The 24,456-nt window shown below is 45.8% G+C and overlaps 1 protein-coding gene across 3 annotated transcripts in view; it reads left to right on the top strand.

Annotated features, from left to right (window-relative positions):
• The window catches only part of LOC148479298 (uncharacterized), a 33,630-nt gene extending 14,942 nt beyond the window's left edge, over window positions 1-18,688 (top strand). For all 3 annotated transcript variants that reach the window (XM_088454660.1, XM_088454663.1, XM_088454661.1), the window contains exons 2-7: window positions 2,688-2,848; window positions 6,348-6,443; window positions 7,399-9,052; window positions 11,968-12,102; window positions 12,598-12,778; window positions 13,482-18,688. In XM_088454660.1, the coding sequence (XP_088310786.1) occupies window positions 2,688-2,848; window positions 6,348-6,443; window positions 7,399-9,052; window positions 11,968-12,102; window positions 12,598-12,778; window positions 13,482-13,711 (2,457 nt within the window). In that variant the 3' untranslated portion in view covers window positions 13,712-18,688. The remainder of the gene's footprint in view (window positions 1-2,687; window positions 2,849-6,347; window positions 6,444-7,398; window positions 9,053-11,967; window positions 12,103-12,597; window positions 12,779-13,481) is intronic.
• The last annotated feature ends 5,768 nt before the right edge of the window (window positions 18,689-24,456 follow it).

The raw sequence follows: 24,456 nt of genomic DNA on the forward strand, positions 1-24,456 counted from the left end.
CATATCGCATTGGCTGTACAGCACAGCCGGTTGAACAGGTATGCCTGCAGACTGCCCGTAAGCACACAGCGGCAGCCGCGGGGAGGGGGGTTGCCCCGACCAGCCTCCCTGTCAGCGGGACCCGCGGCCGCCGGATAGATGATAGTGTGTGTGAACTCCGATCATCTATAGATATATCTGTGAGGTGTGTACTCAAAAATAAGACTCTGATTAATTTGATATGTGACACCCGCTGCTAGTCACAGGACCAGGCGCTCGGGGCTGTTTGCCGCGAATGCAGCAAAGACGAGCGAGGACACATTTGAACGTGAAAAAGCATCCAGTATTTACCCTGCATGCAACAACCATGCATTTATTTGCCCCCCTTACAGTGCAGCATGGCTTGTAGATACAAAGTTGCTAGCTGGTTTTCCTTTGCTCCCATCTCCGAATCGGTCCCCAAGCCTGGCCTGACCCAGCGCCAGCCGCCCATCACTCCCAGGGCTGTGTACAAAACATTGATGCTGGCAGTGGGTGGGACGCTTGCAACATTCCTAATCGCTTGGCAACAGTTTCTATATGCAGATCAGTTCAGGTGTCACAAGCTGCTCTGCATCCTCAGGTCATTTTGTATCTGCCTGTCACTAGGTAGACTGTCAGATCCACTCCGGTCAGTGCACGGTACACCCTATGCCTGCCAATGTCTTATCTATACTGTGCTTTTCTTACCTTGCTTTGTCACCTGTATTATGCTTCAGGTGTCTGATACATTGTATTGTCTGCCAGCTGTGTTACATTATATGTAGGTGGCTTATTAATGTCGTTATGTAATGATGCTGTGAGGTCCCCCTGTGTATTTACAGATAGCTCATTTTATTATCAGATCTGTTTCTCTGGGCTGAACTGTGAGATAGTTGGTTTGGGGGCTGAGTAACTTTGTCTGATTATAGCCCTGTGCTTGTGCAATATAACCTGGACAAATGATCTTTGTGGCACACAATAGGTCACCATTGTAACCCCCTTACTGCCGATATGTATCAGTGATTTATTAGGTATAACATTCTTGATGGCTTCTGTTTAATGTCATGATCCTATGTATTGGTCTGTTATATTCTGACCTTGCAGATTATATATAAATGTTTCAGTTTTGTGAGATTATAAAGTGCAGACACTATTTTTGCAAGACACGGGCAGTTTGACGTTCCATATTATGTAACAATATATGAGCTCTATCCCTGGCTGTGTATGTGTGTGTTCTGCTTATATAGATGATTGACCCTACCGTACTCTATAATGCTCCCCGGCAGTACCTGTATGACTGTGTGTGTGTGTTCTGCTTATATAGGTGATTGACCCTCCCTTACTCTATAATGCTCCCCAGCAGTACCTGTATGACTGTATGTGTGTGTTCTGCTTATATAGGTGATTGACCCTCCCTTACTCTATAATGCTCCCCGGTAGTACCTGTTTGACTGTATGTGTGTGTTCTGCTTCTATAGATGATTGACTCCCCCCCCCCCCCCCCCCCTTACTCTATAATGCTCCCCGGCAGTACCTATATGACTGTATGTGTGTGTTCTGCTTTTACTGATGATTGCCCCTCCCTTACTCTATAATGCTCCCCGGCAGTATCTGTATGACTGCGTGTGTGTGTTCTGATTATATAGATGATTGACCTTCCCTTACTCTATAATGCTCCCCGGCAGTACCCATGTGACTGTATGTGTGTGTTCTGCTTATATAGGTGATTGACCCTCCCGTACTCTATAATGCTCCCCGGCAGTACCTGTATGACTGTATGTGTGTGTTCTGATTATACTGATGACTGACCCTCCCGTACTCTATAATGCTCCCCGGCAGTACCTGTATGACTGTATGTGTGTGATCTCCTTATACTGATGATTGACCCTCCCTTACTCTATAATGCTCCCCGGCAGTATCTGTATGACTGTATGTATGTGTTCTGCTTTTACTGATGACTGACCCTCCCTTACTCTATAATGCTCCACGGCAGTACCCGTATGACTGTATGTGTGTGTTCTCCTTATATAGATGATTGACCCTCCCTTACTCTGTATAATGCTACCCAGCAGTACCCATGTGACCTGTATGTGTGTGTTCTGCTTCTATAGATGATTGACTCCCCCCCCCCCCCCTTACTCTATAATGCTCCCCGGCAGTACCTGTATGACTGTATGTGTGTGTTCTGATTATATAGGTGATTGACCCTCCCTTACTCTATGATGCTCCCCGGCAGTACCCATGTGACTGTATGTGTGTGTTCTGCTTATATAGGTGATTGACCCTCCCTTACTCTATAATGCTCCCCGGCAGTACCTGTATGACTGTATGTGCGTGTTCTCCTTATATAGATGATTGACCCTCCCTTACTCTATAATGCTCCCCGGCAGTATCTGTATGACTGTATGTGTGTGATCTCCTTATACTGATGACTGACCCTCCCTTACTCTATAATGCTCCCGGGCAGTACCTGTATGACTATATGTGCGTGTTCTCCTTATACTGATTACTGACCCTCCCTTACTCTATAATGCTCCCCGGCAGTACCTGTATGACTGTATGTGTGTGTTCTGATTATACTGATGACTGACCCTCCCTTACTCTATAATGCTCCCCGGCAGTACCTGTATGACTGTATGTGTGTGTTCTCCTTATATAGATGACTGACCTTTTCTTCCTCTTGTCAGGTGGACTGCATGATTCAGAGTATGGACCATCCTTTGCTCTCCCAGTTTGTGAATGGGATTACCAGTGCTGTGCCCCCTCCCCAATCTAAGCTGTACAGCAGCTGGTCTGTGTGTGAGGATGATGCGGGGACGTCCTCCATACCGGACTGTAAGGAGAAAAGGTAATTTTCCAGCTTCCTGCTTATTTTCCTCTCCTCCGGAATACTCTGCTCCTTTCCCTTGGGCTCATCTAGAAATCTTTTTATGTTTAATATTTAGATTGAATATTTTACAAAAAAATGTTGTTGCTTTAAGGAAATGTTTAAATTTTTTATTTAAAATACTCCTGCACCCCTCCCCCCAACATTTAAGTATAAAACAACCCCCCCCAAAAAACAAGCTACACATTATCTTTCAGCTGACCAGTGTGGTGCATTGGACACGGCGTCTGTTGCAGCTGACCAGTGTGGTGCATTGGACACGGCGTCTGTTGCAGCTGACCAGCGTGGTGCATTGGACACGGCGTCGGTTGTAGCTGACCAGTGTGGTGCATTGGGACACGGCGTCTGTTGCAGCTGACCAGTGTGGTGCATTGGGACACGGCGTCGGTTGCAGCTGACCAGTGTGGTGCATTGGACACGGAGTCGGTTGTAGCTGACCAGTGTGGTGCATTGGGACACGGCGTCTGTTGCAGCTGACCAGTGTGGTGCATTGGGACACGGCGTCTGTTACAGCTGACCAGTGTGGTGCATTGGACACGGCGTCGGTTGCAGCTGACCAGTGTGGTGCATTGGACACGGCGTCGGTTGCAGCTGACCAGTGTGGTGCATGGGACACGGCGTCTGTTGCAGCTGACCAGTGTGGTGCATTGGACACGGCGTCGGTTGCAGCTGACCAGTGTGGTGCATTGGACACGGCGTCGGTTGCAGCTGACCAGCGTGGTGCATTGGACACGGCATCGGTTGCAGCATGTAAAATGTGTGCACCGAAAAATATGGCATTAAATCTTGCCAAAAGACCTGTTCTTACCACAGTATCCTAGGTGCTATGTAAATGCTTATTAATTAATTGCCTACTGAACCAAACTTTTGCAGTTATGCACATTATATAGACTGTCATTAGCGTCTGTCATTTTGTGGTGTAAAATGCCTAATATCTACCTACCTGCGTGCCCTTCAAGTTGGACTTTCCCTAACCCGCATCTGATGCGACCAGTCAGAAACGCCCCCTGGTGGTTGGCAGAAGATATTCTTCCAGCAGCCGCCAATCACAGAGGGACCTCCTGCACCTTTGTTTCCTACCCCAGCTGGTCGCAGTGATCGGGCACCCTGGCGGCACCCGGTGTCTGCAGAGAGGAGCAGCCACTAGTAAATCCTGTGCTGCCTCCAGTGTAAATCCACAGGCTGTAGAGAGGAGCAGCTGCCAGTAAATCCAATGCTGACCCCAGGGTGATCATCTATTCATATTGATTATCGATAGATCGATATACGTAGTTGGCGATATAAAGTATGCCATACGCATCAGTCTTTCTTTCTGTATGATGTATCGATCTCGGTCCATTTCCCCTATCAGAGCAGCAGCCCACGGACCTCCTGTAGACTACAACTGTGCAAGTGCAGCTGTAAATACCGATTTTAAAATCAAACATCGATATTAATGCATCGATTAATGATTTGGATGTGGGACTGCCAATTAGGGATGGCCAATTTATAGACACCCTAAATAGTTTACGTTTTCAAGTTCATGTATTTTTAAAAAAGTACTATTTTTTTTTTTATACAGTTTGAAAAAAATAAAAAATAAATATATATAATAAAATCACATTGGACAAGTTGTATGTGGTTATTCTTGACCTTATTTAGTCATAAAAAACTGGCAATTTCTGAGCAGTTTTCGTAAAAAAAAAGTATTAGGCAGCTACACGGTGAGGGTGCATCTAGGAATGGAGGGACCATGACAAAAATCGGGATTGGAGATGATTAATATCCGGAATAGTGTCACCAGCTATATAGGGGTGCAGGTGTCCTTAATCTAGGGAAATGCTGCCTCTCACTATTCGCCATCTTCTGGACAGTGATCGCAAAATACGCGCTACAGCAAGTGGGAGACCCGGTTTTTAAAAACTCAGCGGGTCCCACGGGACGCGCCGGCTGTGTGCAGCACTGCAGCAGCCAATCGCCGCAGGCGGTGTCTTCTCCACCAATCACCGCCGGCGGATTATCCTCCACTTATAGCTGCCAGCAGAGTCTCTTCAACCAATCTCTTCCGGCAGCATTTGAAGGACTCTGGTCCGGAGCTGCTAGGGGGACTCTCAGCATGTACAGGGGACGTGCTGCCAGGATACCGACCTCTGACGGCCGATGATAGAGAGGAGACCCTGAGCTCAGACAGGTCAGTCACTTACAGCCTACGGTGCAGCCCCCCCCTCCCCCCTAACCCTGACACTGTAACTGGGTGCAGCCCCCTATCACTGACTGTGTAACTGGGTGCAGCCCCCTATCACTGCCTGTGTAACTGGGTGCAGCCCCCCTATCACTGCCTGTGTAACTGGGTGCAGCCCCCCTATCACTGCCTGTGTAACTGGGTGCAGCCCCCCTATCACTGCCTGTGTAACTGGGTGCAGCCCCCCTATCACTGACTGTGTAACTGGGTGCAGCCCCCCTATCACTGACTGTGTAACTGGGTGCAGCCCCCCTATCACTGACTGTGTAACTGGGTGCAGCCCCCCTATCACTGACTGTGTAACTGGGTGCAGCCCCCCTATCACTGACTATAAAGCAGGATACACATTTGTCAGATCTGCAGATGACTGTCATACACACTGATCATCCATCATCTGTCCGCGGGTCCCACTGGCCGGGAGGTGTGTTACGCCCCCCTCCCCGTGGCCTCTGCTGCAAGTGGCTCCAGCTCTACCCCCAACTTCTCCCTGCCTTTACCCCCCAGCTCTACCCCAACTGCTGCTTGCCCTTATCCCCCTCTATCGAAACTGCTACCTGCCCCTAGCACTGTCCCAACTGCTGCCTGCCCCCGACCCCCCCATAATATGTGATGGGACCCAAAAACAGTGGAGTAGGACCCCAATTTTATAAAGTGAGGGGTCCATGGGACCCACAATTTTTTTTTGCTTAGCGCGATCACTGGATGGTAGATCAGCCCCGGCAGTGTACGAGCATAGGTTGGGTGAGATCTGTGCCTGACCAGTTTCTCCATTTCCTAGACCAATGCTTATGTATATTCCCATTGCCTCTGTATGAAGCCAGTCGTTGTTTTGCATGTTAGACTGTAGCCTGGTATGCTATAGACAGCGGTGTAATTATGCTCTGCATTGGTGTATGTGTAAATTACCATGAAAGTGAAAAACTAGCGCTGTTAAGGCGTCATCACATGATCAGGAACATCCCGGTGTATAGATCCCTTGGCTATGCAGTTTTCCCGTCTGCTTCCTGTCATCGGATTGGTGCCCTGCTTGAGATTGTGAGAAATGATCTTTTTGCCATGTCTGAGGCGTAATGGTTGCAAAAATGACATCATATCTAGAATTGTAGCAGTCTAATGTAAGAGTCCGATGTAACGGTCTGGTTGCATTATAAATCCCTACGCACTCCTACTTTTTTTTTTTTTTTTTAATCCTCATTACTTTGTTAATCAATTACTTTAACCCTTTCTTTTCTCATCAAGCGCGCTGTTTAGATTCTCTGAAAATAGCCCAAATATGTGTGGCTTGATGTCAAGTTTCCCCGAGGAGTCAAACAAACTGGATGCTGTGACCGATTGGTAAGCACGACTGTCTTTTATCTCTCTTCTCCCCCAGGGTCAGTGTAAATGTGCTGTAATACCATCTTACGTGCATGTGTGTATTATTTTTCTTCTATCCTCTTAGTGTACACTGTGGTACAGAGATGCTCAGATGGAGTTCTTTAGATTTAGCACTAAAATTCTTAGTTCTTCCCCCTTCACGCCCTCGCGGCCGGCTGGGAGGCCCAGTGACCAAAAGAGACAGCAGCATGCCAGGCGCTCTGCTGCTTCTCGTGTCTGTGAGGGAAGTAGTGTGTCCGAGGTGGGTGTAGTGCCTGGGATCTTTAGTTGCTGTTCCTGGTTTATCTCTGTTATTGCAGTTTCACATCCTCCCTGGTTTTGTGCACTGTAGCTGTACTCTCTCTTTTCCACATTAATTACTACGATAATTCGTCAAGCTTACAGCTTACATTGTAGAAGAAAAGCCCATTGCCAGTAATGCAAGGGCACATTCTACCAGATCGGAGTGCGGCTCCCAATGGGCGCGGCACCGGGCCTTGGCTGAAAAGCTATCTGACAGCCAAAATGGTCTTTGGCCCAAAAATATTTTCAGATTACACGTTTTGTTTGTTTTGGTTTGGATGGAAGGGAAGGTCCGCTGCGCACTTCAACGTCTGACTGTAGCCGTCTGTCGGGGCAGTTTTAAGAAGTCCCCAATGTACCAGTCTTCCCCAAAAGAATTAGCGTAAATTAGGATTTTATTTTTACTATAAATCCTTTTCTTTGATCCCAATTGGGGACACTGGATGCCCACTATTTAATGCTCTATTTAAGTGTCCTAACTCCCTGAGAGTCTCTCTATTTTCCAGAGACGTCCCCCCCCCTTCATCAGCAGTGGGCAGAGATAATATTTTAATATTGATGTACATAAAAAAAACTTTTGTTGTTCTTGTCAAAAGTGAATTGATCAGCAATTTTACTTTGTTTTCTCCAGGAATTCATTGTCTAGACTGTTCCCTCCACTATGGGCTACTAGTGACCACCAGGACCTTTCAGAATATCTTCCAGGAAGTGTCGATTTCTCCAGTGAAACTTGTCCCCCGAAATACCAAGAGCAAGGGAGGAAGTTGCCTGATATGGAAAGCCTTCAGAGAGGGTTTGAAGACCTTGGCCTGCTGGAGCCTTGGGTTTCCTGTCCAGATGCATGTAACACACAGCTGGAAGACATCCTACAAGATCTCTATATTGAAAATCAATCACTGGAACCAAGTTCCTCCCTCCAGCCAATGGAGGCGCCTAACCAAGCAGTCCGTGATTACCTGAGATTTAACGGTCGGGATCCTGTCACCAAAGCAGCCAGCTTCAGCCCCAGTGGACAGAAGAGAGCAAAAGAATTCCCTGGTGTTCATAAACCCTTGTGGAAAAATGACAATAGGAGAGGAGCATCTACGAAAACTAGTCCACCGTGTCAAGGCCATTATGTCTCTGGTGGGAGGGAAGCTTGGGGTAAAGAAGCGTATACAAAACCCTGCAATGACTTCTCACCTCTGAGCGTGAAGCCACCAGCATACCAATTTAATCAGCAGTTTGCTAAAGAGCGTGATTATCCGCACACCACCCAGAGGAAACACTACAAAGAAGGGTCAGAAAACAATTACGGCAACTTCTCAAAGTTTGGGAGTTTTGATGGGCGAGAAAACATCATGACTTCTCAGATCCAAAATGAGTCCTTCACAAGGTCTTCTGCTCCTGGTATCCTTCCAAATGAGGACTTTCACCCTTCAAGCAAGGGCCACCGATGGTTAGACAGTGAGACGACCGGTATGCAGAAGCCGACCACAAGTCCTTTACCGTCCCCTGCTAGCTCTACAAGGTCTGATGGATCTCCAACACATCATCCCGGCTACTTCTGCCCAATACCTTCCATGCCGTCTTCCAGTAAAGAGGGACCGGTGAACGGAACATCTAACCAGGTGCCATTTTCCAACTTTATTGATGAGAATCAGAGGCGTAACAAATCTTTCGGTCACTCGTCTCCTAGCAAGGAGGGGATATATCGTAATATGCCGCCAGGCTATCCACCCAATTGGTCACCTCCTCAACAGAGCTCTGGACTGAACAGCTCTGAGCGATACCACAAGCTGCCTAAAAAAGCGAACGCAACGAATAGCAGTAATGCCGAAAGAAGGGGGAGAAGAAGCTGGAACGGCCAACACGGAAATGTCCGACACAGCCCACCTAATTACAACCTGTTCCAAAGGAAGCAAGACCCCAACGTGGGAAACATGTCCGATTTCATCAATGCCTCGTTTCTCCCACCTTTCTCGTTAATGTCTGATCTGAAGCAGAGCCAGAATTTTCCTCCTTTCAGCCCACAAGCGTTTTCTCCACCAACCAACCTGCCGTTTCCTCCTCCTTTCCCCTTCTCTGACCTCATCGATCTGTTCCATTACGAAGACTTAAATCGCATCCACCCTTTTATAAGTGACTTGTTCTGTGGTGAAGTTCCCACGCCATACTTCCCATTCCCCACTCCTTTCAGCAGATGTCGGCCATCGAGGAACCGCAGCGGGCCCGCCAATGAGCTTCACTTACAACTAGAGGAATGCTGCGAGCAATGGCGGGCTCTAGAGAAGGAAAGGAAAAAGGTAGGACAGCCTTGTAGACGCATATGAGGATAGAATTTACCTAGTGAGGGAGAACTGTGATGTCTGACGCTAGACAGCCGCAATGTCAGAGACCTGTGTTTTGGGGGTTTTTTTGTTTCATGTTTTTTTTAGATCTGTCCTGTGTACATGCTACGGAGCCTGCACGTCCTTTTGCAGTGTGTACGCTAGGCTTGGACTGTGTATGGCTAGGGGGACTGGTGCTAAAATGGGCATTTAGATGCGGGGGGACGAGCGTGCAGATGCAATCAAAGTTGGCGTTTATTCGCAAATTGTAACTAACATGACCAGCAAAAGGTTGCAGCATACGTAGCGTGGGGAGGGGATCTGACATGTATGCTGGACACTGATTACTGCAAACATTCAAAACACTCAGTTAGTGCAAAAGCATTAAGACTGCTGGAACTGTGGGCCTGATTCAGAGCCGGACGCTATTTGCGCTCGCTCAGAAAAAGGGGCCGGCTATTTAAATTGAGCGCTCGCTCTTTGCGGTCTGTTGACGCCTCTATGTCTGAGCGAACTAAACATGCGCTCGCTATTTTGTAAAGACGCCCCCTGGCCGCTCGCATCCTACGTCATCTCCGCTATTTATTTGATTAATCGAGTACATCGAAAGGCGTATGAACTGCTCGCAGTGCTTATGATAGGATTTTCCTACCGCAATCATGCGAACAGTTCAGGCTAAGAGACAACCAAGTGACTTGGTCGATGACGCTGCTTTGTTAATTATGCACACCCTTAAAACGCCCGTTTTGACCGTTTGGCACGCCTGCGTTCGGATCTCCACTCCCCGTTTTCAAGCGCCTTCCCCTGTTACCACCCACAAACTCCTCATCCTGTTACTCAAATTAGCAGGCACTCGCTATTTTGCGAGCGCTCGATTTTCGAGCGCAATGACTGGTTGGCGCATGCGTATTACGACCCATGCGCAGATGTGCGAACATTGATCGGAGCCAACGAGCGGCCGCTTACGAGCGGCTCTGAATCAGGCCCTGTGCTTTAAGGGGGAGGGAATTCAATTGTTTTTGCACGCCTGTTAGTAATGGGTGCCCCATGGAGCAGTTTAATTGTTGCTCCGATTGGGAGCGATTGCCTGTGGCTGTTTGGATGCTCAAACCATGATTTAAGCGCTATAATTAATTTTCTGCCTGCAGCACTCGCATCTGATTTGGAGCAACTGTTGAATTGCTCCGTGGGGTAGCCTGCACTTACATTTTAAAGTGTTACCATAAAAAGAATGAAAAGAAAATGTATATTTGCGTCCGGTGCGCTTTGCATTGCAGATGCTCCAGGCCCTCTTCTTACTATTGCACTCCCTGGCCATTAAATTCTATGTTTGCCTTGTATACTTCAATTTTAAGTGCACACAGGGAAGCCAGGCCTCCATCCGTATAACCAACGCACCTGACGCAGGCACGTGAAATAGTGGAAGCCTTATTAGGTTACGCATTTCGCGTTTCCGTGTGCATCTACCTGCGAATTCGGCCCATGATAGATACTGTAAGTGCAAACATGGGTTTTCAGTTGAAAAATTAAATACTGCTACTATTCTACAAGAATAAACCTTCTGATGTGATCAAGCTAAACAACCCTTCCAGTGCCCCTATGTAAGGATGTACTGACCATGGCAGTCCTCCCTCCCTGCCGCCGCAGTTATTCCTGTAGCTGTGGCACGCTCGTGCAGCAGCCATTGCTACAATCTAAAAATAATGAATAAATTCAGGCCCCACCTCTGGCAGCACAAAGATCTGTGACCAGACCAGTTTTCACACTTTTGTGATGTATTGTGTAAATTGGGCGTAACGTAATAACCAGGATATGCCACCCTGTCGCAGACCTTTCTGGCACCGTTGGCGATGCTGAAAATGACATTATGTAAGGAAAAGCAATTACACAGTCTTTGTTCTCAGGCCCCCGCTTCAGTGCAGGCTTTCGGGATGTCCTTGCGACACAGTCAGTTTGGTAATATTAGCTGGGGCCTTCCTTCTCCTCCTATATATAACCTGTATGAGAGCCTGCACTTATCTTCTGCTTACTTGCCCCGAGAACGACGATTGTGCAATTGTCCGGTTGTACAGTGCAGTGTTGCGGAACTCTAGGCACAGCCGCCTGTGTGATTCATGTAGTCGTTCTTTGCCGGGATGCAGTCGGGAAGCCGGCTGACATTATACCGATAGCCGGCTTCCCGACTGTCATATCCCGGCGAGGGTGAAATGCCCAGCGTCTAAATGTAGACGCCGGGAGACCGGCGCCCGGCATCCCGGTCGAAGGTATGCCGGGTGCCGTGAGCGGACAGCCGCGGGGGAGGGAGGGTTAGGTTTAGGGCTCCCGGGGGGGGACTTCCCCCGGGAGGTTAGGGTTAGGCTAGGGGGAGGGAGGGTTAGGGTTAGGCACCCCTGGGGGACTTAGGTTTAGGCAGCGGGGAAGAAGGGGGTTAGGCACAGGGGGGGAGGTTAGGGTTAGGCACCCATAAGGGAGGGTTAGGGGGGTAGGTTAGGTTAGTTAATACTTATCTAGGGACGAACGGGATTTTCAGCGCTGTCGGGCTGCCGGGATCTGTTCCAGCGTCGGGCTGCCGGCCCGCGGTATTTCATACCGATTCCTTCTTTGCCATTCACCTTTATTCTGAATTGGTCAAATTTAGCCATTGCTGCCATTTTATAGAAATAGCAATGTGTTGTTTTTTTTTTTTTTAATCAAATATAATTTTAAAGTAAAAAGTCGGTGTTCGTACTTCCCGTTTCTCGGGTACTTTAGTTCCCTTTGGCTGTTTGACACAAGTGAAGGTGTGTGGAAGACAACCCATTATATATTGTCAGTAAGTGATAATTGATTTGTTTCGTCTGTCTCCACCACCCCCCCCCCCCCCTCCATTCCCCCGCCTGCTCTGTTTTCAGACTGAAGGTGAACTTGCCCGAAACTTTCCGGGGAACAGAATTTCCAGCTCTTATAGTTCATCGGTGCCGAGACTTCCAACAAACCCTTCAAGAGTTGACCGCTTGGTGGTTGATCAGTTCCGGGAGCAGGCCAGGGTAAGTGCTTGTTCTTTATGGCTGATGCTCGGTCTGTAGCCTTATCCTAAAGAATGTGTTAATCTGACCAGAACAGTGGGGTCTATGTACAATGCCTTGGAGAGAGATAGTGGACATAGATAAAGTACCAATCAGTCAGCTCCTAACTGCCACTTTATGGGCTGTGTTTGAAAAATGACAGGAGCTGGTTGGTTTGTACTTTATCTCTGTCCACTATCTCTCTCTCTCTCTCTCTCCAAGGCTTAGTACATAGACCCCAGCGTCCTTGAAGGTTGATCTTAATTTGTGGTATTGGTGAACGGTCAGTGAAACTCTTATTATCACCACAAAGTCCTGCAGAGCTAAATAGGACTGTAATGTGTTTTATTTGGGGAAAGATGCAGAAAAATAATTTTAGTACAAAACGTCAGCTAAATTGTCCTTTTTATGTAGTGAAGATATTGTTTATATGTGACCAACTGCAGACAATCCTAACGAGAGCTGTCTCCTCATTAGGCAGTCTCATTGGTTAAGATAATGGAGAATATCCGTGGCGAGACTCTTCATGTCAATATAAATCTTGCGCTAGAGCATCACCTTGAAGCCATCCACCTAACGCAAGCAAGACGCAAAGATGAAATAGTTAATGCCGCCAACCGCCAGAAACAAGGAGCCCCCCGTTACAACAACGAGAGAGGTAACTTTTTATTCTGTGACTCGGAAGGGTACCCAGTGATCCATAAACAAATTACTGAACCACTTCAGTACTGATCATGGTCATCAAATGAGGAAATCTGTAGCTGGCCTCCCAGTGTCCTTTAGTGGAAATCCTTTTCTGAAGACAGTGGTTCAAGCTGTTAGGCCAGTAACCAGTTAGCCACAATCGGCGAAAAAGAAGGATTTATCCTATTTTACTTTAAATATTTATAAAAAATTTTTACACATCAGGTCCCGAAGGAAAAAAAAAAAACCCCAGAAGTGCCTCCGTCGGGCGTTCAGGGCTAATTGGATTGCCCCGGGGGATCCATTAGTGTCCGAAAAATATTCTGGGCTAATTGCCCTTTGTCTGTTTATGGGGGGTTACACCGCTTAACTCCCTCCAAAATGAACCAAATAAAATACTCTGTGCTATCTTTGTTGTTGCCATATTTTTAAGAGAGCTCAAAATCCCAAGGGCTGGAATTGGTAACTAAACTGCTCTTCTATCATTCAGCTCTCAGTAAGCCATATTCACATTTGTAGTCCCTCCCTGTAATCCATTTTCTGTGGCAGTAACTGGTTGGTGACATTTAGTAAAGCTGTATAGAACTCGTGTTTTGTAGCTAATAGTCCTTTATCCAGTACAACTATTTATTGGTGTTACAGCAGTTTATCCTCTCTGCCTGTTCTTTTCCCCCTAGATGTCCTCGCTCTCGCAGCTGCCATGAAAGAGATGGTGTCATCCACGCGGAAGGCCCGGACCGCTCTATGGTGCTCATTACAAATGACGTTGCCTAAATCTTTGTCTGGCAGCACCGTGAAGCAGGAGGATATAGAAAGGGCTTTGCAAGAGCTGTGCCCCAACAAAACGCCCACTCTGGAAGTGGAGGCGTGCACCGACATCGGGGACGGCAGGAGAGCCAAGAACTAAAATATGTAACCAACAGCCATTTCTGGCAATAAGTAACCTGCTTCGGTCGAATGTTTTGCATTTCAGCAGGCTTTGGTAACTCGGGAGCATTTTGGCCATCAAATGGCAGCTTTAATAGTTAATATTTGTAACATTTTGTATATGCACCTTTTACTGTGTTTCTATTGTATTTTACTAAAGTAATAACCATGCCCAGTGATTCTTCATGTATTAAGGAGATAGTGTTATAATAGAACCTAAGTCTCTCCTAGGTCTTTGTTCCTTCTTGCTGCATTTCAGGGGTTGTGTTGTACCCATGGCGGTCCCCATGATTTGATTTTAAAAGAAGCATTTTATTTTGTGCCAAAGAAGGTGACAAGTGAATTTTATGATATATATTTATGTTAATACGCAGATTCTTTATAACAAAATGACTGATTTTGATTTTCTTTGTGGTTATTATGTTGGCTTATTAAAACCGCCCCTTGCTCCCTGATTAGCTGGATATGTTGCATGAGAATGTATTGGAGATCTATTAATCCCTTTCTGCGTATTATAGTATTACAGAGTTATTAACATAGTTATAAAATAAAGTTAGGGAATTTAATAAGCATTTATATCCTAGAGGGATGGTTTGATTACCTGTTTCAGTGATGAGCGTGGGGTAAGACGACTTTTAATCTAGTTTGCACTTAATCAAAATTATAGTTCGTTGGTAAAAAGCATATTAATTTAAAGGAATATGTATTCCGTATTTATTTTGTGTATGATTATATTTTACTAAATACTGTTAACATATTTACTCAGGAAAATAGTCCGTACATTGCATAGGTACAAATGAAAGTAGACTTAGGCTGGCTGATGTGTATACAGAGTATTTATATACGTTACCAAAGCTTTTATTTTCCATGTTGGTGTGATTATATGCATCATTACCCACCACGTGCACAGTGGGCACACGCTGCAGACTTTGTGACTTGCCAATACAGTGTACGTAATGCGACGGAATTGCCTTTGTCTTATCCTGTGGCTTCAGACAATCACGTCTTGTTTATTAATGTGAATGTATGATCGGAGACATTTATAGTGTTCAGTTTAAGTCTGTGCTGCACGGTCCTCCGCTATTTTATACTTGGTAAGTGTCCCAGTGACTACAAACGTATCATTCTGGTGCTAGCATGAATTAGAGATGAAGATTAAACTCAACATTGTTAAATACGTGTGTGTATGTGTGTGGTGGAGGGTTTGGGTTGTCAGCCACTATAGATGGACACTACAGGAGATTTGTAGTTACAGTGGTTAAATCGAAGTTTTTAGAATTATCAATGGGAACCGGGCGCCTTGTGTGAAATGCAGCTTTAACGACCTGATCACGTGACCCGGAGACCCCGTACTGTTTCTGTGTAGGCGCGCTTGTGTGGAATTTGCCGTTCTGTTGACTGACTTATGTTTAGCCCCACTTGCATTGTTCGTCTGTTAATGTAGAAGTTTGTATTAGAGGCGCAGAGGTCGTAGGTAACACAAACCATAAGCCACTGGCGCTCTTGGAGAAAGCAAATGAACATGGACACCTAGACCGGTTTACTGTCCTGATCATAGGTGTTGTAGTGCTGGAGGTCTGCGGTTTTGTGTGGCAAGTGTTCCCTTGTTTTTATTACTTTTCACTAGATTTATAGATTGAGTAGATGGCGTCATATTGTGGTGATTGAGTCCTAGTGAGCTGTTCCTGGGTGCAGCCCGATGTAATTCAGTGTCCAGGCATCGGTTATGTGTAGCTGATTTACGTGTTTGTGTGTGTTGGAATAAATATATTTTTTGTGTTGATTTGTTACTAAACCATTCTGTGCAGGAAAGGTGGAGAGAGATCGGACCTTGTAAAGAGGACAAGTAGAGTTACTAATAGCAACCAATTAATTTCCAGCTATCACTTATCTGGTACATTCTAAAAAAAAAAATGATAGCTAGAATCTGATTAGTTGCTATGGGCAACACCTCCCCTTGTCCGTACTGATGATAGGGTCTCAGTTTGACCTTAATGCTGTTACATAATATGTGCTTTACAGTTACAGATGGACGATGAGATGGTAAATCAGGGCTCGGTAAATTTAAGGTTGCCATGGAGGCCTAGACCATACACCCCGGTGACCGGCAGAGAGATGGAGATTTGGGGATCTAGCAATGCTGGCTGTTTGCATCACATCCCAGGATGAACTCCAGCCTGGAGAGGTGGGAGCTGAACTTGCCCAAGGTTCCAGCAGCCATTCCTGGAATCCTAAGGTTGCCTTCGTTAGCTTGGAGCTAAGAGAGCATAACCTGGCTCTGCCTGAAAGTTCAGCGCCCACTAAATAGCAAGTGAGCTTTCCCTGTTCTAGCCAGCAGGGGGAGCCTTTGTCCCGCACACAGTTGGCAACTTCTGGTTGGGGTAGATATCTGCAGATATCTGCTAGCTGGTGCGGCCAATCTGCTGGGACATTCTGGGTATCGGAATTGGGCAGGCAGCAGAGGTAGGCAAGATGGGTACACGTTGGGCATGCCTGATGTAGGTGGGCCCCCCACCCCGTCTGCTGAGATTTTGTTGCTGGACACTATTCGGTCGAGTGCTGGTCTGGGGAGGGGGATCCTCCGAGTGCTGGTCTGGGGATGGGGATCCTCCGAGTGCTGGTCTGGGGATGGGGATCCTCCGAGTGCTGGTCTGGGGATGGGGATCCTCCGAGTGCTGGTCTGGGGAGGGGGATCCTCCGAGTGCTGGTCCGAAGCTTCTGGTACAATATTTTTGGGGTTTTTCATTTATTTGTTATGGAATTTTTTTTTGCACTTTTTTGGTATTCAAAAGTCGTTATTTTGGATCCGAACAATTAGAGTTTGTGGTTTGCAGATGTTGCTGTGTGGTTTGGATTAATTATGTAATGAAAAGCAATAGGATCTGATTATTTGGTGGTGTCTGTAATAGTGAGGTTTGCGGGTTTCTTGTGTCTTCAGATCTGCCCCATAGACGCATTATTCTTGTTGTGTACTTGCAGTTAGGGTATGATTGTGCATGAGCTGACTGTCACACCCATGTAAGTCCTATATTACGCTGCATTAATCCCTAACATTCGCCCTCTTCCTACCCCCTGCATCCTGTGTCCATGAATGGAGATGGTCCTACTAAACAGCCAGTAACACACGGTATTCTAGATTATATTTACACTAGACGGTAGACGTATGTTATATTATTACACCCATACCAGGGGAACGCGTTGTTTTGTCTTGCAGGAAATCTTGTATTTAAAGATTTGTGATATTTAATATATATCCCATTGACTATATGGCTTAAGCTGCCTTACTTACCTCATTTGTATATCTTTTTGTCATTGTACTTTATAAGCACTGTAATAATAGGTTTTGTAAGAGTCGGTAGATGGCTGAAAGCTCTTTATATACCAATGCGCGTGACAATAAACGTATCGTTTATACTGATATGATAATTCCCACTATTGCTGCATCAATCACTATATCCGCCGACTTCTGTGTTACAGCCGACCCACTGATTAACCTGCTGTGTTTCTGTAGCAATATAGGTCTAGTAACTGTTCTCACTATAGTCCTAGAACATATTTACCTACCTGCTAGACAGCTGCTGGAAGCACTTGAAGCCATTCTGATTAATGCTGTTTTATTAATTATTATTTTGTAGTCTTCCCTCTTCTTTAAATCGTTACCACACATGATCCGTCTTTATCAATTTATTTTTTTTTCATTTATACTTTAGGGGGTATATTTACTAACGTGCGGGTTTTTAGAAGTGAAGATGTTGCCCATAGCAACCAATCAGATTCTATCTGTTGTCTTCTGGAAGGTGCTAAATAAATGATAATTAGAGTCTGGTTGCTATGGGCAACATCTCCACTTCTATAAACCTGAACTTTAGTAAATATATCCCTAGGTGTGATCCAAGGCATTCTGGATATTTTTATATGTACATTACTTTTTATTTTACCTAAAAGTGTGGTACCTGGGGCTTGAAGCCCTATTTCCCGTTCTTGTCAGTTTATAGGCCTCAATATCTGGGGTTACCCTCTCCTAATAAACAGCAAGAGCGCTGTACTCTGTAGTCCTTAATTCATATAAAAAACCTGCTGTCCTCGGACAGAAATGACTATTGTATTAATGTACCGGCTGATGTATGCAATGCTCAGTGTTTGATCACTATAATGCAAGATAGAATTTCTAGAAGCGTTAAATGTCCAGTGTATGTAGAATATGGATTATTCGGCAGGTGTTGTACATTGTTTTTATGTCTGTATGCATTCGCTGCCCTGGGGGACGTTCAGGCTCCCAATACTCTGATTCCGGCTGTGTAAGTGTTTATAGTATTGTGCTGGGCAGCGACAGGGAACGCAGTGTATTACGGAGCTACGTTCTGCAGTGTAATACTGTCACCCATTAGCATTTGTCTTGATACATAACCCGTACACCCAGATGTCTCGCAGTGTGTTGGTATCAGCCAGTAAAACCCCTTTTCCTCCGTGTCGCACTGAAACAGCATTTTGTCCGTTCTGTGTAGTCTCCCTTATAACCATGGAGTTCAGAAAAGTATTTTCAAACGTACAATCACTGTGATTGATTAATTACTGACAAGGTATACAGTATTGGGCATTGTATTCAGTGATGTATTACCGTCATTACCGGCAGTAACCGATGACTCCTCTCTAGTTCTGTGTCCAGTTTGCCTTAGAATCTCACTTCTGGATGTCACCGGTTAATCACATACTGGTTACTCCTATGGTTATGGCCAGGGGTACAGGGATTGCAGTCCTGGTTATGGCTCCTGTGTGCCGACGTTCGGGTGCTATGTGTTTGAGTCACATGCGGATGGTTACTGAAGAGGAGTCATCTCTGCTAACAATTAATTTATATATTGACTGAAATTGTGCTTAATTCTGAAGATGTTTCTATTGCTAACCAAATACAACTTTGTTAACTTGTATGTATGACATTAAATCATTTAGTTATTAACCCGCCTCTGTCCTGTGATGTATCGTGTGCTGTTTATAAATACATTATAGGAAAACTCACTTCCCCTCCGTCCCCGGCTGCTACCTAGGTGATCCTGCCAGCAGCCTGTGTGCGTCTCAGACGATAAGCCATGCAGATGTAAGTACACACGGCCGGTACGGCGAGTCTGCAAATGGCTCATTCCGTCAGGGCTCCATCACCACACATTGATTGGGAATGTAATGCACCAAACCATACTCTATGAACATCTGCTGCTGCTGCTCCACAAATCAAGGTGTCCTCGTACATTCTTGCTGCTAAACAGCCTCTTTTGGCGCATCAGGTCCCGTGCGACTTTGCTAGCATCGGGCGTCTTTTTCACCTGTAAATGCGTCTTAGTCTCAGTGCGATGCGACTGTGAAGCACCAGGAGACGGTGCTGATTAATTTGATATGTGATACTTGTATGTCTGTGTCTGAATCTGTATACGAAGTGTTATAATGCAGCGACCGCGGTTTTTTTCCTCTCCGTTGCACACAGGTATACCAGTATCGCGTATCAAATTAATCCGCACCTTCTCCTGGTGCGTCAGTCACATCGCATTGCGAGTAAGACACGTTTTTGGGCAAAAGACACCCGGCGCTAGCAGTGTCGCATGGGAGCTGGCGGGTTACTCGCGCCACTTGGCGTAATGAGGCTAGATGTACAGATGGGCCCAGCTAGTTTGTTGCTCCTAACGCAACATTAAGGCTTCTGAGTCGCGCCATGGAGCATTGCGTGATGGCTGTACTGTGGCGTTCTATAACGAAACAGAATCCACGGCATGTAAAACAGCGATTAACCACTGGGTGGCGAGTGCTCGACTGATGAAATTTGTACTACTCATTACCATACTGTAGAAGTGGATGGAGACTGACTAGCGGACCAATCACGTTCACGCAGTGTACAGTATTTGCATGTTCGCACAACCAATCTTTTTAATGCTTGGGACGCAACATTAGTGTAATTACCGTGTTGTAATGACGGTATAACCGATACATTAACGAGACGCACACACAGCTTTCAATGAGACGGGATGAATTATTATTCACTAATGGTGGGGTTATGTGATTACATGTACTAGTATAATATTTTCAAAGGAAGACACATTATCATTATTATTATTCCTTCACTGCGCCCTCTCTAACGGCAGCGCGTGGGTGGATTGAACAAGGATTCAGTAGATGGACGTGAACGCCTTCCTGGCCTAGTGGTAGAGCGTTGGTTTTACATGGTCATGGTCCTTGGTACAAATCTCACCACATCCCAATGATTGCTTTAGATTCATTCTTCTCATTTTTATTTCTTTATAAAGTACAGTGATACGCACTAATCTAGTTTCAGACACACCCAGAGGTGTAAGGGTTCAGGGGACTCGAACGCAACTTCAGTTTTAAATAAGACCCCATGATTTCCTGTTCAGTAATGTTGCAGTGGTGGATTGAAGGCACTACATCCCCATGACACCCCCATACAGCCATGGGGTGCAGGGGCTGCAGTGTCGGGCTTCATACGCACCCTCAGCGTCAGAGGCTGACTCACCCAAAGGTGTTGGGGGTTCAGGACAGGACTCGGACGCATATACAGCTTTCAGTGAGACAGAATGATTTATTGTTCAGTAATGCTGGGGTACTGTATTGCTATGCAACTCCTCCGCACCCTGCAATGTCACACAGACATAGACGCACACAGACTGTAGTTAGTACTGACAACTACTATGAGCATGCGCATACTGTGGTGTGCGTCCTACGCTCCGCCTTTGCCATTTTACAAGCTTTTCCCCTGCAGAGCTCCTGATTTTAGTAAAATGGAGGGATCAACCTCTCTCCAACAATCAGGAGGAGGTGCAGGGATACAGGGGCGAGATCTTGGCCAAACTGGGTCGGGACCGTAGTGTGCGGGCCCTGCAATGTCGCTGGTCCGACTTGGTGCGCAGGGACGCCCCGAGGCTGGAGAGGCTAAGAGGCGCCTCCTGCGCAGTAAGTACAGTATTGCTGTACAGTAACACGAATATAATGCATTACTGTGACATACTGTACTGTAGGGTGTGGGATAACTGACAGTCGTTCTGTTGCACCCACATGATCGACAGACAGTTGGTTGACAGGGTCATTGGGTCGAAATGGACTCATGGCAGACACAATTGGTCGACATGGGGCTTGGTTGCCATGGTTACATTTACAGTCATTAGATCAACATACTGTACAGTGGTAATGGTCAAAATTTGTAATACAGTATGACCCTCTACAGAACCCCAACCCTCCCCTTCCCCTTGGTGCCTAACCCTAACTGTCCCTCCTATTGCCTAACCTGACATAACAAACCTAGAGTTTGTTAAAAAGTTGACCCACCATATGTGTGCCGATAATTACTGTATTGTGTCGGTAAAGGTATTTTGTCGACATTTCATCCATTGCAATCTATTGTCATGTCGGCAAATACTGTCGGACAAAAGTTTGACTGGGACTCATGGCCCAGTCGACCTAGCCCGAAACCCTGAGACATACTGTAACGTGTATAAGTTGCACTACAGTACCTTGTAACATGACGTGAATAAGCACTACAGTAACATACTGTACTTACCGCCTTGATGTGCATAAGGTGCACTTTTGTGACTTAACCTGGATAAGGGGCACTACTGTGACCTAACCTGGATAAGGGGCACTACTGTGACCTAACCTGGATAAGGGGCACTACTGTGACCTAACTTGGATAAGGGGCACTACTGTGACCTAACCTGGATAAGGGGCACTACTGTGACCTAGCCTGGATAAGGGGCACTACTGTGACGTAACCTGGATAAGGGGCACTACTGTGACAACCTGGATAAGGGGCACTACTGTGACGCAACCTGGATAAGGGGCACTACTGTGAGGTAACCTGGATAAGGGGCACTACTGTGACCTAACCTGGATAAGGGGCACTACTGTGACCTAACCTGGATAAGGGGCACTACTGTGACGCAACCTGGATAAGGGGCACTACTGTGACGCAACCTGGATAAGGGGCTCTACTGTGCCGCAGCCTGGATAAGGGGCACTACTGTGACCTAACCTGGATAAGGGGCACGACTGTGACGCAACCTGGATAAGGGGCTCTACTGTGACGTAACCTGGATAAGGGGCACTACTGTGACGCAACCTGGATAAGGGGCACTACTGTGACGCAACCTGGATAAGGGGCACTACTGTGACGTAACCTGGATAAGGGGCACTACTGTGACGTAGCCTGGATAAGGGGCTCTACTGTGACGCAGCCTGGATAAGGGGCACGACTGTGACGCAACCTGGATAAGGGGCACTACTGTGAGGTAACCTGGATAAGGGGCACTACTGTGAGGTAACCTGGATAAGGGGCACTACAGTGACGTAACCTGGATAAGGGGCACTACTGTGATGTAACCTGGATAAGGGGCACTACTGTGAGGTAACCTGGATAAGGGGCACGACTGTGACGTAACCTGGATAAGGGGCTCTACTGTGACGCAACCTGGATAAGGGGCACTACTGTGACGTAACCTGGATAAGGGGCACTACTGTGACCTAACCTGGATAAGGGGCTCTACTGTGACGTAACCTGGATAAGGGGCACTACTGTGACGTAACCTGGATAAGGGGCTCTACTGTGACGTAACCTGGATAAGGGGCTCTACTGTGACGTAACCTGGATAAGGGGCTCTACTGTGACGTAGCCTGGATAAGGGGCACTACTGTGACGTAGCCTGGATAAGGGGCACTACTGTGACGTAGCCTGGATAAGGGGCACTACTGTGACGTATCCTGGATAAGGGGCACTACTGTGACGTAGCCTGGATAAGGGGCATGACTATGTGAAGTCAGACAGCCCTTGCCTGCCCTGCTTTGCCCAGCCCTTGCCTGCCCTGCTTTGCCGTAGATTGTCCATGAGGTGAGTGCTTCATCTTCTGTTATGAAATGCTGCATACTTACCGACTTTGAAGATTCTCCTGGAGAGCTGCTTCTGCTGGTCGGATCAAGGGGCAGGGCCGGGCTGTAGATGTAAAAGACAGGAAAAGTCTGTGATTCGCCGGTCCGCAAGGAGGGGGTGGGGCTAAACGTGATTTGTGTAATTTAGCCAAGCCCCCTCTCCATGGACCCACATATGCCCCATTAAATCTCCCCGTCCTGCCTGCTTCACTAGGGAGATCTGCTCACACTTCTGCGGGGAGGAGGGGGAGGGGGGGTAGGCTACCCGAAAATTCGTGAGCCTCCCACGACTCCTGGGAGTGTAGGCAAGTATGAAATACTGTAACATAATATAACATGACTCATGGGCTCTACTGTGTGATGTAACCCAAAAAACATCCACCTGTTATATATGTAATATTACACAGTATACAGTACTACTGTACATATAGTATGCTGGATATATACAGTAGTATGTGTGTGTGTATATATATATATATATATTATATATATCTATATATAATTTTACATTATTCTCTTCTATCCAACTACTTTTTTTTTCGTTTCAGCGTGTCTCACGAAACTTGTGGGTTTTCTTTTCAGTACTGTACAGTATGTTTCGGTCACCTTTGTCTTACTGTACATACTGTATACAGTACTGTCAGTGTAATAATAGTAAGACTAGTACTGTCAGTGTAATAATAGTAAGACTAGTACTGTACTGTCAGTGTAATAATAGTAAGACTAGTACTGTACTGTCGGTGTAATAATAGTAAGACTAGTACTGTCAGTGTATTAATAGTAAGACTAGTACTGTACTGTCGGTGTAATAATAGTAAGACTAGTACTGTACTGTCAGTGTATTAATAGTAAGACTAGTACTGTACTGTCGGTGCAATAGTAAGTCTAGTACTGTACTGTCGGTGCAATAATAGTAAGACTAGTACTGTACTGTCGGTGCAATAGTAAGTCTAGTACTGTACTGTCAGTGTAATAGTAAGACTAGTACTGTACTGTCAGTGTAATAATAGTAAGACTAGTACTGTTGGTGTAATAATAGTAAGACTAGTACTGTACTGTCGGTGTAATAATAGTAAGACTAGTACTGTCAGTGTAATAATAGTAAGACTAGTACTGTACTGTCAGTGTAATAATAGTAAGACTAGTACTGTCAGTGTAATAATAGTAAGACTAGTACTGTACTGTCGGTGTAATAATAGTAAGACTAGTACTGTACTGTCGGTGCAATAATAGTAAGACTAGTACTGTACTGTCGGTGTAATAATAGTAAGACTAGTACTGTACTGTCAGTGTAATAATAGTAAGACTAGTACTGTCAGTGTAATAATAGTAAGGCTAGTACTGTACTGTCAGTGTAATAATAGTAAGACTAGTACTGTCAGTGTAATAATAGTAAGACTAGTACTGTACTGTAAGTGTAATAATAGTAAGACTAGTACTGTACTGTCGGTGTAATAATAGTAAGACTAGTACTGTACTGTCAGTGAAATAATAGTAAGACTAGTACTGTCAGTGTAATAATAGTAAGACTAGTACTGTACTGTCAGTGTAATAATAGTAAGACTAGTACTGTCAGTGTAATAGTAAGACTAGTACTGTACTGTCAGTGTAATAGTAAGACTAGTACTGTACTGTCAGTGTAATAATAGTAAGACTAGTACTGTCAGTGTAATAGTAAGACTAGTACTGTACTGTCAGTGTAATAATAGTAAGACTAGTACTGTCAGTGTAATAATAGTAAGATTAGTACAGTACTGTCGGTGTAATAATAGTAAGACTAGTACTGTACTGTCAGTGTAATAATAG

The sequence above is a fragment of the Taudactylus pleione genome, unplaced genomic scaffold (assembly GCF_031769625.1).
Source record: "Taudactylus pleione unplaced genomic scaffold, aTauple2 ptg000625l, whole genome shotgun sequence".
In the NCBI taxonomy this organism is placed as follows: Eukaryota; Metazoa; Chordata; class Amphibia; order Anura; family Myobatrachidae; genus Taudactylus; species Taudactylus pleione.